We start from the raw sequence: 18,889 nt of genomic DNA on the forward strand, positions 1-18,889 counted from the left end.
AAGGGCTGTGTTTTGGCTTTGTGGGGAGGCCATAGCTGCATGGTGACAACTCAGCAAAGTATATTTAAAAAGTTAAAAACAAAAGCACGTATATTCTGGAGAGGTCAGGCGTTCAGGGACAGGCCCTGGTAACTCGCCGTGATCGTATAGTGGTTAGTACTCTGCGTTGTGGCCGCAGCAACCCCGGTTCGAATCCGGGTCACGGCATTGCGAATACAATGTCACGGCACAAGGGCTGTGTTTTGGCTTTGTGGGGAGGCCATAGCTGCATGGTGACAACTCAGCCAAGTTTACTGCACAGCTGCCCCCCTTTGACAACTTCTAGATTTATGTACTGTTCTTAATGAACTTTTAATCTTTTAAACCAATAACCTCTTCCTTTAGGAAAGGATTCCATATAAGCCTATAAGGCTTCTTCCTTTCCTTGCATTATATTTTTGTTTCTTTTATATGTTATTGTCATTTATTTGTACTATATGCTCAATAAATAAACCTAAAACCTAAAGTATATTTAAAAAGTTAAAAACAAAAGCACGTATATTCTGGAGAGGTCAGGCGTTCAGGGACAGGCCCTGGTAACTCGCCGTGATCGTATAGTGGTTAGTACTCTGCGTTGTGGCCGCAGCAACCCCCGTTCGAATCCGGGTCACGGCATTGCGAATACAATGTCACGGCACAAGGGCTGTGTTTTGGCTTTGTGGGGAGGCCATAGCTGCATGGTGACAACTCAGCAAAGTATATTTAAAAAGTTAAAAACAAAAGCACGTATATTCTGGAGAGGTCAGGCGTTCAGGGACAGGCCCTGGTAACTCGCCGTGATCGTATAGTGGTTAGTACTCTGCGTTGTGGCCGCAGCAACCCCGGTTTGAATCGGGGTCACGGCATTGCGAATACAATGTCACGGCACAAGGGCTGTGTTTTGGCTTTGTGGGGAGGCCATAGCTGCATGGTGACAACTCAGCAAAGTATATTCAAACAATGAAAAAAGTTAAAAACAAAAGCACGTATATTCTGGAGAGGTCAGGCATTCAGGGACAGGCCCTGGTAACTCGCCGTGATCGTATAGTGGTTAGTACTCTGCGTTGTGGCCGCAGCAACCCCGGTTCGAATCCGGGTCACGGCATTGCGAATACAATGTCACGGCACAAGGGCTGTGTTTTGGCTTTGTGGGGAGGCCATAGCTGCATGGTGACAACTCAGCCAAGTTTACTGCACAGCTGCCCCCCTTTGACAACTTCTAGATTTATGTACTGTTCTTAATGAACTTTTAATCTTTTAAACCAATAACCTCTTCCTTTAGGAAAGGATTCCATATAAGCCTATAAGGCTTCTTCCTTTCCTTGCATTATATTTTTGTTTCTTTTATATGTTATTGTCATTTATTTGTACTATATGCTCAATAAATAAACCTAAAACCTAAAGTATATTTAAAAAGTTAAAAACAAAAGCACGTATATTCTGGAGAGGTCAGGCGTTCAGGGACAGGCCCTGGTAACTCGCCGTGATCGTATAGTGGTTAGTACTCTGCGTTGTGGCCGCAGCAACCCCGGTTCGAATCCGCGTCACGGCATTGCGAATACAATGTCACGGCACAAGGGCTGTGTTTTGGCTTTGTGGGGAGGCCATAGCTGCATGGTGACAACTCAGCAAAGTATATTTAAAAAGTTAAAAACAAAAGCACGTATATTCTGGAGAGGTCAGGCGTTCAGGGACAGGCCCTGGTAACTCGCCGTGATCGTATAGTGGTTAGTACTCTGCGTTGTGGCCGCAGCAACCCCGGTTTGAATCGGGGTCACGGCATTGCGAATACAATGTCACGGCACAAGGGCTGTGTTTTGGCTTTGTGGGGAGGCCATAGCTGCATGGTGACAACTCAGCAAAGTATATTCAAACAATGAAAAAAGTTAAAAACAAAAGCACGTATATTCTGGAGAGGTCAGGCATTCAGGGACAGGCCCTGGTAACTCGCCGTGATCGTATAGTGGTTAGTACTCTGCGTTGTGGCCGCAGCAACCCCGGTTCGAATCCGGGTCACGGCATTGCGAATACAATGTCACGGCACAAGGGCTGTGTTTTGGCTTTGTGGGGAGGCCATAGCTGCATGGTGACAACTCAGCCAAGTTTACTGCACAGCTGCCCCCCTTTGACAACTTCTAGATTTATGTACTGTTCTTAATGAACTTTTAATCTTTTAAACCAATAACCTCTTCCTTTAGGAAAGGATTCCATATAAGCCTATAAGGCTTCTTCCTTTCCTTGCATTATATTTTTGTTTCTTTTATATGTTATTGTCATTTATTTGTACTATATGCTCAATAAATAAACCTAAAACCTAAAGTATATTTAAAAAGTTAAAAACAAAAGCACGTATATTCTGGAGAGGTCAGGCGTTCAGGGACAGGCCCTGGTAACTCGCCGTGATCGTATAGTGGTTAGTACTCTGCGTTGTGGCCGCAGCAACCCCGGTTCGAATCCGGGTCACGGCATTGCGAATACAATGTCACGGCACAAGGGCTGTGTTTTGGCTTTGTGGGGAGGCCATAGCTGCATGGTGACAACTCAGCAAAGTATATTTAAAAAGTTAAAAACAAAAGCACGTATATTCTGGAGAGGTCAGGCGTTCAGGGACAGGCCCTGGTAACTCGCCGTGATCGTATAGTGGTTAGTACTCTGCGTTGTGGCCGCAGCAACCCCGGTTCGAATCCGGGTCACGGCATTGCGAATACAATGTCACGGCACAAGGGCTGTGTTTTGGCTTTGTGGGGAGGCCATAGCTGCATGGTGACAACTCAGCAAAGTATATTTAAAAAGTTAAAAACAAAAGCACGTATATTCTGGAGAGGTCAGGCGTTCAGGGACAGGCCCTGGTAACTCGCCGTGATCGTATAGTGGTTAGTACTCTGCGTTGTGGCCGCAGCAACCCCGGTTCGAATCCGGGTCACGGCATTGCGAATACAATGTCACGGCACAAGGGCTGTGTTTTGGCTTTGTGGGGAGGCCATAGCTGCATTGTGACAACTCAGCAAAGTATATTCAAACAATGAAAAAAGTTAAAAACAAAAGCACGTATATTCTGGAGAGGTCAGGCGTTGAGGGACAGGCCCTGGTAACTCGCCGTGATCGTATAGTGGTTAGTACTCTGCGTTGTGGCCGCAGCAACCCCGGTTTGAATCCGGGTCACGGCATTGCGAATACAATGTCACGGCACAAGGGCTGTGTTTTGGCTTTGTGGGGAGGCCATAGCTGCATGGTGACAACTCAGCAAAGTATATTTAAAAAGTTAAAAACAAAAGCACGTATATTCTGGAGAGGTCAGGCGTTCAGGGACAGGCCCTGGTAACTCGCCGTGATCGTATAGTGGTTAGTACTCTGCGTTGTGGCCGCAGCAACCCCGGTTTGAATCGGGGTCACGGCATTGCGAATACAATGTCACGGCACAAGGGCTGTGTTTTGGCTTTGTGGGGAGGCCATAGCTGCATGGTGACAACTCAGCAAAGTATATTCAAACAATGAAAAAAGTTAAAAACAAAAGCACGTATATTCTGGAGAGGTCAGGCATTCAGGGACAGGCCCTGGTAACTCGCCGTGATCGTATAGTGGTTAGTACTCTGCGTTGTGGCCGCAGCAACCCCGGTTCGAATCCGGGTCACGGCATTGCGAATACAATGTCACGGCACAAGGGCTGTGTTTTGGCTTTGTGGGGAGGCCATAGCTGCATGGTGACAACTCAGCAAAGTATATTTAAAAAGTTAAAAACAAAAGCACGTATATTCTGGAGAGGTCAGGCGTTCAGGGACAGGCCCTGGTAACTCGCCGTGATCGTATAGTGGTTAGTACTCTGCGTTGTGGCCGCAGCAACCCCGGTTCGAATCCGGGTCACGGCATTGCGAATACAATGTCACGGCACAAGGGCTGTGTTTTGGCTTTGTGGGGAGGCCATAGCTGCATGGTGACAACTCAGCCAAGTTTACTGCACAGCTGCCCCCCTTTGACAACTTCTAGATTTATGTACTGTTCTTAATGAACTTTTAATCTTTTAAACCAATAACCTCTTCCTTTAGGAAAGGATTCCATATAAGCCTATAAGGCTTCTTCCTTTCCTTGCATTATATTTTTGTTTCTTTTATATGTTATTGTCATTTATTTGTACTATATGCTCAATAAATAAACCTAAAACCTAAAGTATATTTAAAAAGTTAAAAACAAAAGCACGTATATTCTGGAGAGGTCAGGCGTTCAGGGACAGGCCCTGGTAACTCGCCGTGATCGTATAGTGGTTAGTACTCTGCGTTGTGGCCGCAGCAACCCCCGTTCGAATCCGGGTCACGGCATTGCGAATACAATGTCACGGCACAAGGGCTGTGTTTTGGCTTTGTGGGGAGGCCATAGCTGCATGGTGACAACTCAGCAAAGTATATTTAAAAAGTTAAAAACAAAAGCACGTATATTCTGGAGAGGTCAGGCGTTCAGGGACAGGCCCTGGTAACTCGCCGTGATCGTATAGTGGTTAGTACTCTGCGTTGTGGCCGCAGCAACCCCGGTTTGAATCGGGGTCACGGCATTGCGAATACAATGTCACGGCACAAGGGCTGTGTTTTGGCTTTGTGGGGAGGCCATAGCTGCATGGTGACAACTCAGCAAAGTATATTCAAACAATGAAAAAAGTTAAAAACAAAAGCACGTATATTCTGGAGAGGTCAGGCATTCAGGGACAGGCCCTGGTAACTCGCCGTGATCGTATAGTGGTTAGTACTCTGCGTTGTGGCCGCAGCAACCCCGGTTCGAATCCGGGTCACGGCATTGCGAATACAATGTCACGGCACAAGGGCTGTGTTTTGGCTTTGTGGGGAGGCCATAGCTGCATGGTGACAACTCAGCCAAGTTTACTGCACAGCTGCCCCCCTTTGACAACTTCTAGATTTATGTACTGTTCTTAATGAACTTTTAATCTTTTAAACCAATAACCTCTTCCTTTAGGAAAGGATTCCATATAAGCCTATAAGGCTTCTTCCTTTCCTTGCATTATATTTTTGTTTCTTTTATATGTTATTGTCATTTATTTGTACTATATGCTCAATAAATAAACCTAAAACCTAAAGTATATTTAAAAAGTTAAAAACAAAAGCACGTATATTCTGGAGAGGTCAGGCGTTCAGGGACAGGCCCTGGTAACTCGCCGTGATCGTATAGTGGTTAGTACTCTGCGTTGTGGCCGCAGCAACCCCGGTTCGAATCCGGGTCACGGCATTGCGAATACAATGTCACGGCACAAGGGCTGTGTTTTGGCTTTGTGGGGAGGCCATAGCTGCATGGTGACAACTCAGCAAAGTATATTTAAAAAGTTAAAAACAAAAGCACGTATATTCTGGAGAGGTCAGGCGTTCAGGGACAGGCCCTGGTAACTCGCCGTGATCGTATAGTGGTTAGTACTCTGCGTTGTGGCCGCAGCAACCCCGGTTTGAATCGGGGTCACGGCATTGCGAATACAATGTCACGGCACAAGGGCTGTGTTTTGGCTTTGTGGGGAGGCCATAGCTGCATGGTGACAACTCAGCAAAGTATATTCAAACAATGAAAAAAGTTAAAAACAAAAGCACGTATATTCTGGAGAGGTCAGGCATTCAGGGACAGGCCCTGGTAACTCGCCGTGATCGTATAGTGGTTAGTACTCTGCGTTGTGGCCGCAGCAACCCCGGTTCGAATCCGGGTCACGGCATTGCGAATACAATGTCACGGCACAAGGGCTGTGTTTTGGCTTTGTGGGGAGGCCATAGCTGCATGGTGACAACTCAGCCAAGTTTACTGCACAGCTGCCCCCCTTTGACAACTTCTAGATTTATGTACTGTTCTTAATGAACTTTTAATCTTTTAAACCAATAACCTCTTCCTTTAGGAAAGGATTCCATATAAGCCTATAAGGCTTCTTCCTTTCCTTGCATTATATTTTTGTTTCTTTTATATGTTATTGTCATTTATTTGTACTATATGCTCAATAAATAAACCTAAAACCTAAAGTATATTTAAAAAGTTAAAAACAAAAGCACGTATATTCTGGAGAGGTCAGGCGTTCAGGGACAGGCCCTGGTAACTCGCCGTGATCGTATAGTGGTTAGTACTCTGCGTTGTGGCCGCAGCAACCCCGGTTCGAATCCGGGTCACGGCATTGCGAATACAATGTCACGGCACAAGGGCTGTGTTTTGGCTTTGTGGGGAGGCCATAGCTGCATGGTGACAACTCAGCAAAGTATATTTAAAAAGTTAAAAACAAAAGCACGTATATTCTGGAGAGGTCAGGCGTTCAGGGACAGGCCCTGGTAACTCGCCGTGATCGTATAGTGGTTAGTACTCTGCGTTGTGGCCGCAGCAACCCCGGTTTGAATCGGGGTCACGGCATTGCGAATACAATGTCACGGCACAAGGGCTGTGTTTTGGCTTTGTGGGGAGGCCATAGCTGCATGGTGACAACTCAGCAAAGTATATTCAAACAATGAAAAAAGTTAAAAACAAAAGCACGTATATTCTGGAGAGGTCAGGCATTCAGGGACAGGCCCTGGTAACTCGCCGTGATCGTATAGTGGTTAGTACTCTGCGTTGTGGCCGCAGCAACCCCGGTTCGAATCCGGGTCACGGCATTGCGAATACAATGTCACGGCACAAGGGCTGTGTTTTGGCTTTGTGGGGAGGCCATAGCTGCATGGTGACAACTCAGCAAAGTATATTTAAAAAGTTAAAACAAAAGCACGTATATTCTGGAGAGGTCAGGCGTTCAGGGACAGGCCCTGGTAACTCGCCGTGATCGTATAGTGGTTAGTACTCTGCGTTGTGGCCGCAGCAACCCCGGTTCGAATCGGGGTCACGGCATTGCGAATACAATGTCACGGCACAAGGGCTGTGTTTTGGCTTTGTGGGGAGGCCATAGCTGCATGGTGACAACTCAGCAAAGTATATTTAAACAATGAAAAAAGGTAAAAACAAAAGCACGTATATTCTGGAGAGGTCAGGCGTTCAGGGACAGGCCCTGGTAACTCGCCGTGATCGTATAGTGGTTAGTACTCTGCGTTGTGGCCGCAGCAACCCCGGTTCGAATCCGGGTCACGGCATTGCGAATACAATGTCACGGCACAAGGGCTGTGTTTTGGCTTTGTGGGGAGGCCATAGCTGCATGGTGACAACTCAGCCAAGTTTACTGCACAGCTGCCCCCCTTTGACAACTTCTAGATTGATGTACTGTTCTTAATGAACTTTTAATCTTTTAAACCAATAACCTCTTCCTTTAGGAAAGGATTCCATATAAGCCTATAAGGCTTCTTCCTTTCCTTGCATTATATTTTTGTTTCTTTTATATGTTATTGTCATTTATTTGTACTATATGCTCATTGCTCAATAAATAAACCTAAAACCTAAAGTATATTTAAAAAGTTAAAAACAAAAGCACGTATATTCTGGAGAGGTCAGGCGTTCAGGGACAGGCCCTGGTAACTCGCCGTGATCGTATAGTGGTTAGTACTCTGCGTTGTGGCCGCAGCAACCCCGGTTCGAATCCGGGTCACGGCATTGCGAATACAATGTCACGGCACAAGGGCTGTGTTTTGGCTTTGTGGGGAGGCCATAGCTGCATGGTGACAACTCAGCCAAGTTTACTGCACAGCTGCCCCCCTTTGACAACTTCTAGATTTATGTACTGTTCTTAATGAACTTTTAATCTTTTAAACCAATAACCTCTTCCTTTAGGAAAGGATTCCATATAAGCCTATAAGGCTTCTTCCTTTCCTTGCATTATATTTTTGTTTCTTTTATATGTTATTGTCATTTATTTGTACTATATGCTCAATAAATAAACCTAAAACCTAAAGTATATTTAAAAAGTTAAAAACAAAAGCACGTATATTCTGGAGAGGTCAGGCGTTCAGGGACAGGCCCTGGTAACTCGCCGTGATCGTATAGTGGTTAGTACTCTGCGTTGTGGCCGCAGCAACCCCGGTTCGAATCCGGGTCACGGCATTGCGAATACAATGTCACGGCACAAGGGCTGTGTTTTGGCTTTGTGGGGAGGCCATAGCTGCATGGTGACAACTCAGCCAAGTATATTTAAAAAGTTAAAAACAAAAGCACGTATATTCTGGAGAGGTCAGGCGTTCAGGGACAGGCCCTGGTAACTCGCCGTGATCGTATAGTGGTTAGTACTCTGCGTTGTGGCCGCAGCAACCCCGGTTCGAATCCGGGTCACGGCATTGCGAATACAATGTCACGGCACAAGGGCTGTGTTTTGGCTTTGTGGGGAGGCCATAGCTGCATGGTGACAACTCAGCAAAGTATATTTAAAAAGTTAAAAACAAAAGCACGTATATTCTGGAGAGGTCAGGCGTTCAGGGACAGGCCCTGGTAACTCGCCGTGATCGTATAGTGGTTAGTACTCTGCGTTGTGGCCGCAGCAACCCCGGTTCGAATCCGGGTCACGGCATTGCGAATACAATGTCACGGCACAAGGGCTGTGTTTTGGCTTTGTGGGGAGGCCATAGCTGCATGGTGACAACTCAGCCAAGTTTACTGCACAGCTGCCCCCCTTTGACAACTTCTAGATTGATGTACTGTTCTTAATGAACTTTTAATCTTTTAAACCAATAACCTCTTCCTTTAGGAAAGGATTCCATATAAGCCTATAAGGCTTCTTCCTTTCCTTGCATTATATTTTTGTTTCTTTTATATGTTATTGTCATTTATTTGTACTATATGCTCATTGCTCAATAAATAAACCTAAAACCTAAAGTATATTTAAAAAGTTAAAAACAAAAGCACGTATATTCTGGAGAGGTCAGGCGTTCAGGGACAGGCCCTGGTAACTCGCCGTGATCGTATAGTGGTTAGTACTCTGCGTTGTGGCCGCAGCAACCCCGGTTCGAATCCGGGTCACGGCATTGCGAATACAATGTCACGGCACAAGGGCTGTGTTTTGGCTTCGTGGGGAGGCCATAGCTGTAATGTGACAACTCAGCCAAGTATATTTAAACAATGAAAAAAGTTAAAAACAAAAGCACAAAACAAAACTTGAGTTACTACTTACTTTGTTGATTTTGATTTTTGAGTAACCACTTCAGTCGTATATTAATAGTTCACAATGTGTGACCTTGTAGATCTGCTATTTTCAAAATATATGTTGATGTATTTGATAACTTCTAATGGGATGTTCTGCGTAATGAGTACTTTTGGCACTTTAAGTACATCTTGATGCCAATACTTTTTGTAATTTCACTCAAGTACATTTTGAATACCGGACTTTTACTTGTAACAGATTATTTCTATATTGCACTATTGATACTTTTACTTCCCACCACTGCTTAGAGGGAATAAAAGCATTTTATTTATTTTTTGGTTCTGGCAATAGATGTATTTTCTAATAAATACTATTACAAGCTACTAATGTTTGCTTTATTTATTTAACTACCGGTATATGAAAACGTTAGAGTACCACTAGTTACTTTGACTAACACATACATTAGCGAAGCGTTGAGATAGATCGGCTGTTTTCAAAATATATGTTTAATACATATTGAACTTATTGGACATTCTGCATATTGAGTACTTTTACTTTTTGTTAGAGGTTTTTTGCTTCCACAGATAAATAATTATGAAAATGGCAGATCTACAAATGCAAGGCGTTGTGAGCTTGACGATCTGCTATTTTCACAATTTAGGTAACATTTGCGGGGTTTGCAAGCCCTATTAGGCAAACATAAATTAATTAATTAATTTTAAATATTTGAATGAATTCCACTTATCATGGCTCTGGACGGTTCCCATTTGATTTGGTTCCAAGCTCCCCCTGGTGGACCAGAGGTGTACAGGCAGGGTAAGGACTTTTAAGACTTTATATTCGTCTACCAGACTGACTTCAATCAAGTGATTGGTCAGTGGGTTAATTCCCATATTGTTGTCGGTACTCGGCAGTTTCCCGTTTCAGCTGGAGCCTCTCGTCTCGAGCGCTTGTTTGTTTGTTTGTTTGAAACTAACGAACGATACAGAAATTGAACCCTGGCCTGAATATTACATCCTAATTAAGTTTTCATCGGAATACAGGTTCTACCTAACAAGGTAACGTGTTTTAATTCACTTCACACTTAACGGCTAACTGTCACGCGACGCAAGAGCAAGACTACCATGCACTTCATTATTAGAGTCTAACTTTCGTATTATGCTAGCCCCACAAGCAGAACCCAATGGTAGTAAAGTTTCTGACATTTCATAAAAGCTTTATGGAGGGTTCCGAGAGGGGCTAGTATCATGCAAATGTCAAAATGAATCAATGATAAAATACACCTGTGATAGTCTTTCTTGAGCCATGACTACTTTGCACTGCAGTGGTGGAAAACTGGAAAATGTGTACAGTATGTACCGCACATTATGTATTTTTTACTTTAACTAAAGGTATCACTACTGCAATGTAGAAATATACTCTTGTATTTGTTATTGTTGACTGAGGAGGAGAGCACTTAGCAGCAGGCCCGTCTGACACTGCAGCAAGATGGCACATAGCCCCACAAGTCAGAACCCAATGGTACTGACGTTTCTGACATTTTTGAGACCCGGTTCGGCACGATAGATTGGGCTGACCCAGGTGGTTCCGAGAGGGGCTAGATGGCACACTCTAGCTCACCTCCCTGGCCGCCACAAAGGAGCCTTAAGGAAATTGCGTCCATTTACAGTATACACTCAGAGTCTAGGGTCCATTTGAACCAAGTCCCCCTCGCCCTTGCCTTTCCCCAAAGGAACCCTGAGGGTTGAGAATTTTGTATTTGTATTTTTGAGGGGCTATGTCCAGCGTTGAGGTTTTGTGTAAACACAAACATTGAAGACGAAGGTGAGGATGCAAATTCTGATTGGCCTGAATGAGATGATGTACGATGATGTATACGTATGTTTTCTCATGCCAATAAAGCCCTTTGAATTGAATTGATAAGATATTTTTTCATTCCACTGGTATTGGATCAGTACTCTGTATCGACCGATACTCAAGTTGTGGTTATCATCGGGAGGAAAATAACTGATCTCTGTAACGTCCCTAATTGTAATGTTTCAGACTGCAGCCACCATGACCTTCCTGAACGACATGAGGTCCATCTCATCCATGTTGGGCAGGGAGCTACAAGAGTTTACCTCCGAGGTGGACAACATGGGCTTGAGGTGGCTGGAGGAAATCGAACAGGAGGCATCGCACATGTTTTCCGGGTAGGTCACAACCCGACTGTCTGTCTTCCCAGTGTTTTCGCGCTCCCCCTTCCTATTCAATGGATTTTTACTTCAAACTCAACATTTCTACCATGTTGGACTGATTGAAAACACATGATGTCCATGGTTCTTTCTGTCTGATATTGTCCTTCATATACATGTATGTGTTTTAATGCAGGGAGGTCAGCACGGAGCCGGAACTCATGCCCAAGACGCCGTCACAAAAGAGGCGCGCTCGCCGGAAGAGGGTTTCCATAGCGCAGGAGGAGCAACCCAGGAGGACTCGTCGGTGAGTTGCTTATTATGTCAGACGGAACCCAAAGCCTATGTACTGTACCAGTGGGGTCTGGGGTCCTTGAGGGAGTTCCAGGGAGTCCCCAGCTAAATGATCGTTTGGAAGCAAATGGACCCTTATGGGTCTGTAACTCTGAGAGTGTACTAATGTCCTTGAAATTAAATAGGTTGAGAATCACTGCTAGAGCTTTTAAAATATTCTCTTATGGGGGTCCCTGGCATCTCTCTTTAAATGGGGGTCTGCGGGGCAATTGGTGTCAATTTGGGGGTCCTTGGCATGAAAAGGTTTGGGAACCACTGCTATACGCCACTTGTGCAAGGACAAGATGTGACAGTTCGTGCAAATGCTCTACTCAAAACATGATTTACGATGGACGTAACTCGAACAGGGCTGAGTCAGCTCAAGCTAATTTTGACACGGCAACACTTTATTTTTTATTTTTTATTATATGTACGGTATTCAGTTTGTTTTATTCCATTTTGCAGAGTAATCAGACAAGCAGTTCAGTCCAAACAGTTCAATTTTTGCATTTGATTTTTTTTTTAACACATCTAATTCTCTCTAACTTTAACATGGACAGGACTTCCTGAATCCACTGGGCCGCAGAAGGAGGTTTTTCTGCCTTCCAGTTCTTTAAAATCCGGGAAAGCATCAGCGTCATTTTAGATCTCTATAGCAACAGACCTTTTATGGTTATCAGAAATGGCAGATAAATATACAAGCTCACAGCGCATCACACTAAACGATCCAGAAATGCTTGAGAACCACCGCAAAAATAAAAATGTACTGTTGTGTTGAACCTGTAAATGATGCGTCTTCTTCTTCCTAGAGGGAAACGGAGCAGTGCGAAGCTAGAGCTCGACTTCGAGGAGGAAGTCCAGCCTCGGGCGTCGACCTCTTCTCCTTCGGACGCCGCTCCACTCGACGACAACGCAGCCAACCGGAGCCAGCCTGGGACGGCGACGACAGTGGTGGAAAAAGTACTCGCACTTACTTACTCGAGTACAATTATACTGCAATAATATAGAGAAATGCTGTTACTAGTCAAAGTCTGGACCTCACAATGTACTTAACCCATTCTGAACGGGAACCCATTTTTGGGAACCCATCATGTTATGCTTTAGCTATTGAAAAATAGCAGATCTACAAGCTCATAGCGCGCCACCGAGTGGCGCGCTACGAGCTTGTAGGTCTGCTATTTTTGAAAAACGACGACTGACATTTTTAGAATCTGATCTCAGGTCAGAATGGGTTAATCAGACCAGTGTGTGTCCAGTGGAAACCTCGTATGAATCTGATCTCAGGTCAGAATGGGTTAATGTACCAAGTCCAAGAGTAAAGTACTCATTAGGCATAATGCCCCGTTTAAAGTTTTCAAATGTATAAAGCTCTTTTGAAAATGGCAGATCGCCAAGCTCGCAATGTGTCGGGGTGCATTGTGAGCTTGTAGATCGTCAAAATTTCAAATGGCCTGAAATGAAGCGGTTAATGTGTCTTTTTTATAATGATGATCAAAGTTTTCAGATAAATGTAGTGGAGTAAAAGTAGAATATTTGTAGATGGCGACGGAGCAGCCCAAGCAGACCCAGCCTGAGCCCTTCATCACCACCAGGTAGGTTGCTGGCACAATTATCACATGATCGCCTAATCGCAATTATTCTTGCATAATTGTTTCCCATGTTTTTCCACCTTTTTGATATATTTTCAAATATCGGAATAAGAAATCAGAAATGGCAGATCTACAATCGTGTGAGAAACATGCCAGTAATTTGTTTGTATATTGAAGTTATTTGTCATATCTGCCCCGAAGGCAAAATGGAAAAGGTTTGGAATTCATCAAGGGTCCTGGAAAAATATTTGTCTATGACTTGTTTTTGGCTATTGATTTGGTTAACAAAGAAAACATGTATAATATGTAACGACTACCGGTAGTTGCAAAGCCAAAAACACAATCGAATCATTAATCGAATGACAATTAATAGTCAACTTAAATGTTTGTAATTGTGACACAGCCCCACCAGTAGGAGACTTCCTGAAGTGTACGTGAGACTCCTTGCCAGCGACCGCCGCTCTGGAGAGGCTGCTTTGATGCGGCACAGGTAATAATAATAATATTTATTTGTATAGCACCTTTCATGACATGAAATGTTGTTCCGTAGTGCTGCACAGCTATTGCTCAAATATGAATTTTGTTTTCCTCAATTGAGATCACAATTAAAATTCTTCCATGAAAATATTTGTTTTTAGTCTGTACTGTAGTTGCTGAACATTACATTCCAAATCTGGCACCTGGAGCCAACTACAGTACTGTGGCTTTAATCAAACATCAATGTGCTTGACTTAAACCTCTCTCTTGTAGCAAATTATATTGACTAAAATGAATTGGACAGCCAACTAGTGCTGCATGAATCTTGCTCAATTCTTGCTTGTGTGTGTACATATAAATCGTGCAGCACTACAGTGCTTTACACAGAGCAAGAAAGAGAGAAAAGCATTAGCATTAAAATAATAGCAAAACGGGCAGTAAATCAGGAAAACCAGGACAAAAATGTACTAAAAGCTGGAGTGAAAATGGTTCTTGAGCTGTACTTTAAAGCCTACAGACAGAGGCTGCCTGTCTGTCTCAGGTGTAATGGGAGTTTATTCCAAGCTGCAGTAGAAGCAGAATGCTGCTTCACCCTGTTATTTCTATTACCGGTATACTGTATGTGCTATTGTAGGCACTTGGAACAGGTCAGCACTAGAAGACCTTTGGGATCTATCTTAATGTTGATGGCACACTATAAGAAAAAAAAAATGTGGCACTTCATGTCAAAAAGGTTGCTGACCACAGTTCCAGAGCCTGCTGCCGTCACACCACCAAAGGCTGCTGCCGTCGCTCCACCAGAGCCTGCAGCCGTCACTCCAGTAAGCCCGTCACAATTATTACATAATCGTCTAATTGCAATTATTTGAGATAATCGCAATTATTTTATCATAATCGTTTGCTGAAATGGCAGATCTACAAGCTTACAACAATGTATGTAATTTCTTTATATATTTCAGTTATTTGTCATATGCAATTGTTACAAAACCTTAAAGGTGCGCAATCTGAAATAGATTCGTATCAAATGTTCAATCTAAAAACACAATGAATTCATTCATTGCAATTATCTGGGTGAAAATGAATCCGTCAACTTAAAAATGTGTAAATCGTGACAGCCCATCACACCAGAGCCTGCGGCTGTCGGATTGCCCAAAGCGGTGGTGGAAATCTCCACTACAGACCGCCGCTCGGCTGAGGTGGCCAGGCGAGCGCCGTCCCTTGGCCACGCGACCACGGAGACCGAGGCCACTCCTGAGACGGGTCTGAGGCGTGGCGTCTTCCTGAAGCTCCGTGACTCGCTGACTGGCCTGAAGGGATGCAGAGCCTCCAGGCTAAGCCTGCTGAAGCAGAACAACAAGAGGAGCGTCACTCGGGCGACTCTCCAAAGGTCCATCTGCAGTGGTACGTGTTCAGATGGAATATGATAGTATTGGTAGAAGATTCTAACTTTAGCACAGTGGTTTTCAACCTTTTTTCATATTTTTATTTTCGGCATTTGAGTCATGGACCAATGATATTTAGCTTCTCGGGTCCAAAACATAGAATATTTTGTTATCGTTGGATAAGATTTTGTCCACAATTTCTATGCTGTATTGATGTGGTACCATTAGGGAAAGATAACAATTTAGACATTTAGCAGACGTTCTTAATCCAGAGTGATTTACAGTAAGCAGGAACAGGTAAACGTTGATCAAAATAACAATTCTACATTCTCTTAATTGTGTAGACTTCTTGTAAATTAAGTAATGCAGATATTTAACAATAATGTAACTCTTGCAAGCGTAAAATTAAACCAAATCGATCCTTGTGGGTCCATTTGGTTGCATTTTACACTAATTTCATTTTACACAAGATCTATAAGGTGTCCATTTGGTTACCAACTCCATCATTTAGCTGGGGACCACCTGGTACTCTGGTACCCCCTGAAGGAGTAAGGACTACTGGTAGTCCCAGGTTAATGTTGTCCTTCTATTGCAGAGGACATCTGTCCAGAGACAGACGATGAAGAAGAGGACAAACGAGACGAGTGAGTCTTTAACACAAATATGTAATGTTGGGTACATGGTCTAACTTTACTGCTGTTGGGCGACTGATCACTTGTTTTGATTCAGATAGATTTTCATCCAGAACCAGTCTTAATCATAAATGATGTCCAGTAGTGTAACTTATCCTGATATTTAAAGCGTAATGCTAATAATTAATAACTTTTTCATGTCAAAGACCCCCCACCTAAAACAAATTTGTTACAGGGACCTCCAGAAGCAAAGATTTGTAAAGATTCGCTTTAAAATGATTTGCAAAGATTCGCTTTAAAATGTATATACTCAAAGATTTGCACAAGTTTTCAAGATCTTTCTGAAATTTCAGATCTACAACTAATAAAAAAAAGAGAGGCTCCTAAGAAGACTGTTGCAGCCGTAGTCCTAAGATCTCATATTGACCGTGTAAATCAGTGGAGCTCAATTCCTAAAGCAGCCGTAGTTCTAATGTTGCGTCCAACGGGCAGACGCAAAGACCAAGTCTACTTCATTGTCAATGGAAGCAACTTGAAGCTACGAAGCAAATCCGACGCTTGTAGCTGCAGCAAGAGTTACAAGTGCAGCTTTGTTTCTGCCCGTGTGAACGCAGCATAATATCTCATATTGACCGTGTAAATCAGTGGAGCTCTATTCCTAAAGCTAGTTGTCTTTCCAGGATGGAATGGGAGCCCTCTGCAGAGGCGACCGGGCCGACGGAAGAGCCACAGGTCTGTCTTTCGACATTGCATTTGATTTGACTGGAAGAGAGGGTCGTGGTTTTTATAGAACGAATGGTTTACTAGCTTGTTTCTTTTCTTCTTTTTAACCAGGAGGCAGTAGAGGGCAGGAACCTGGTTACTAGAGCCAGTACTAGGCATAGTACACGCTCTGCTGCTGCCACCTCTACACCACAGAAAACCGGTAAGTTTAAATGTAGTACTACCTGAATTCTTTGTCTGAACGGCAAAAGGTGAAAATAGTTGATCAGAAGTCGTTGCACTGTGTATTGTACTTGTACGTGTTGGGCTACATTTCCGCAAAGATCAGTGGATCCCAAACTTTGCCGGTCAAGACCCAAAAGAGATTAGATGTTTGCCTTGGACCCAAACTAGTGCAAATGCATATCTACAAGTGGACCAAGTGTCTCTTTGCGTTGCGAGCTTGTAGATTTGACTATTTTAACTTTTTTAATTTTATTTATGGGATTTCTTAGATTTGTTTTTATTTTATTTTAAAATGTATAAATAAAAATAGGTCCCGACTCACAACCCACTGTTTGGGAAACACTGAATTTAGATTATATATATAGATAACCTTTCAGAGAAAGACGAGCACCATGATTAATTTATATTTCTCTTTGTAGATCTGACTGCTGCTCTGTCTCCTGTGAGGTAAGGACTGCTTACTTGGTCTTTGGATGTTGTTGTCGTCCATATAATGGTTCTAAACTAGGCCTTCTACAGAAGAGCAAACTAAATGATATCCTTATGAATGTCTGAATGTCTGAATGAATGTCTGAATGAATGTCCCTGACAGCGCTTTATCTCAACATTGGCTGGCCCAATCACTCCCACTTTTCACACAGGCATGGACCATAATTATATGGAGGTCTTAATGGAGCCCTTTTTCCGATTTGACACATTAATGATTTATAATGAATTTATTAGTGGATTAAAAAATGCAAAAATGGGTATTGTACTGTCAATATCACATGAATATGAATGCAAAGTAGCGGTCCATGTGTGGACAGGCTACCTGTCGCCGTTGTGCATGGTGAGATGTGTGCAAACCGTGTAGTTTATCAGGAGAAGAATACCAAAGGATGCAACATTTATCAGTGAATTAAAAACACACCGGGCGCAGTACCCCCCCACGGCCACAAGAGGGGGGCAAATATCTCACAACGGGTAAGGGCTAGTAAATATACAACCCACCATTCATCTGCTCATTTACTCTAGGAGATCCAAGAGTTCAAAACGCAAGGCGGAGGAACCAGCGGAGAACACTGTCCCCAAAAAGAAGTCTGTGGTGAGATGACCTGAAATACTGCTGCTGCACATCTAAACGTGCTCATCTGAGGGGTTTTGTATCGTATTACAGGACATGGATGGATGGTGCTGCAGATGCAGCACCATTATTTTTTAAACCAATAAGACCTGAGGCCGACTCTACAAATAAAGGAAATCAGTAGTTCTCAAACTTACAAGGTCTTTCGAAAATGTTCCAAAATGGCAGCTGCATGAGCTCTCTCGTCACTTTGTGCAAATCTGCGGAACATGACCAAAGCATTTTGTAGTAATAATCAAAAGTAACTAAAGTTTTCACGTAATTGTAGTGGTGTAAAAGTGATAGGCTATAGAGGAGGACTAGAAGTAAATGCAAAAAATGGAACTACTCCAGTAAAGAGAAAAAAAATACCTCAATTGTATTTACTGTAAGTACAGTACTTAAGTACCGGTAGTTTCTTTCCACTACTGTAAGCGTATACAAACGGTAACCTTTATTTCCTAGATGAAGCCACGTGTGAACGCTGCCAAGAAGAACCGGACGTTGATGACACCACTGGGTCGCACGCCGGGCTCTGTGGGTCGCACAGCTGTGATGAAAAACCTCATTAAGCACATCACTCCGCTGAAGATCGACTTCACGGTCAGTGTTGGTTTAAGCCAGCGTTCCCCCAAACCTTTTCGGCCGTGCACGGCCCTGTTACCTCCTGACCAAGTTGACCTATATTATAATATTATCAGAGTATTCTGAGGCACCCCTGTGCCACATTGGAGAAGCCCTGGTCTAGATGAGAATGGTTTAAGTACGCAGTTCTGGATCTTTGGTAAAATCTTTGGTGTGTGTGTGTGTGTGTGTGTGTGTGTGTGTGTGTGTGTGTGTGTCCAACAGACTGAGGGTGTTGTGGTAAGTGTGAGGTCAATCTCATTCCTATGACCTTGGAGTTGGGTCTGGGTGATCAAACGTCACAATGTGTTTGACAATGGGCTCTCTGGTCTGCACACGGAATAACTTCCTACTCCCGGGCCCCTTCCCTATACTTCCTGCACAGGTGTCTCTGTTCCATTTGTTAATCTCAAGGACACTCGTAACACAACCAAATACCAAATGGACCATTACGGTAGCCTGGCTTTTTGGCCAAATTGGCGTCTGGCCACTGCGAGGCTACCATTATGGGTCCATTTGGTTATTCTGTGTTAATGGAGCCTATACACACAGAACAATTCCAAATGACTTCAGTATCACTCAGTGTCTTCAGTATCA

General features: G+C 43.6%; 1 protein-coding gene across 1 annotated transcript in view; it reads left to right on the plus strand.

Annotated features, from left to right (window-relative positions):
• LOC308333136 (uncharacterized protein) overlaps positions 1 to 18,889 on the plus strand; it is a 34,609-nt gene that overhangs the window by 9,674 nt on the left and 6,046 nt on the right. Inside the window, exons 4-16 of the mRNA XM_080789331.1 lie at positions 11,075 to 11,223; positions 11,402 to 11,512; positions 12,348 to 12,498; positions 13,078 to 13,130; positions 13,531 to 13,617; positions 14,338 to 14,425; positions 14,720 to 15,005; positions 15,582 to 15,630; positions 16,299 to 16,350; positions 16,453 to 16,543; positions 16,986 to 17,013; positions 17,581 to 17,650; positions 18,134 to 18,271. Of these exons, the coding sequence (XP_080645457.1) occupies positions 11,087 to 11,223; positions 11,402 to 11,512; positions 12,348 to 12,498; positions 13,078 to 13,130; positions 13,531 to 13,617; positions 14,338 to 14,425; positions 14,720 to 15,005; positions 15,582 to 15,630; positions 16,299 to 16,350; positions 16,453 to 16,543; positions 16,986 to 17,013; positions 17,581 to 17,650; positions 18,134 to 18,271 (1,341 nt within the window). The 5' untranslated portion in view covers positions 11,075 to 11,086. The remainder of the gene's footprint in view (positions 1 to 11,074; positions 11,224 to 11,401; positions 11,513 to 12,347; positions 12,499 to 13,077; positions 13,131 to 13,530; positions 13,618 to 14,337; positions 14,426 to 14,719; positions 15,006 to 15,581; positions 15,631 to 16,298; positions 16,351 to 16,452; positions 16,544 to 16,985; positions 17,014 to 17,580; positions 17,651 to 18,133; positions 18,272 to 18,889) is intronic.

The sequence above is a fragment of the Protomyctophum bolini genome, assembly GCF_963924005.1.
Source record: "Protomyctophum bolini genome assembly, chromosome: 18".
NCBI classification, from domain to species: domain Eukaryota; kingdom Metazoa; phylum Chordata; class Actinopteri; order Myctophiformes; family Myctophidae; genus Protomyctophum; species Protomyctophum bolini.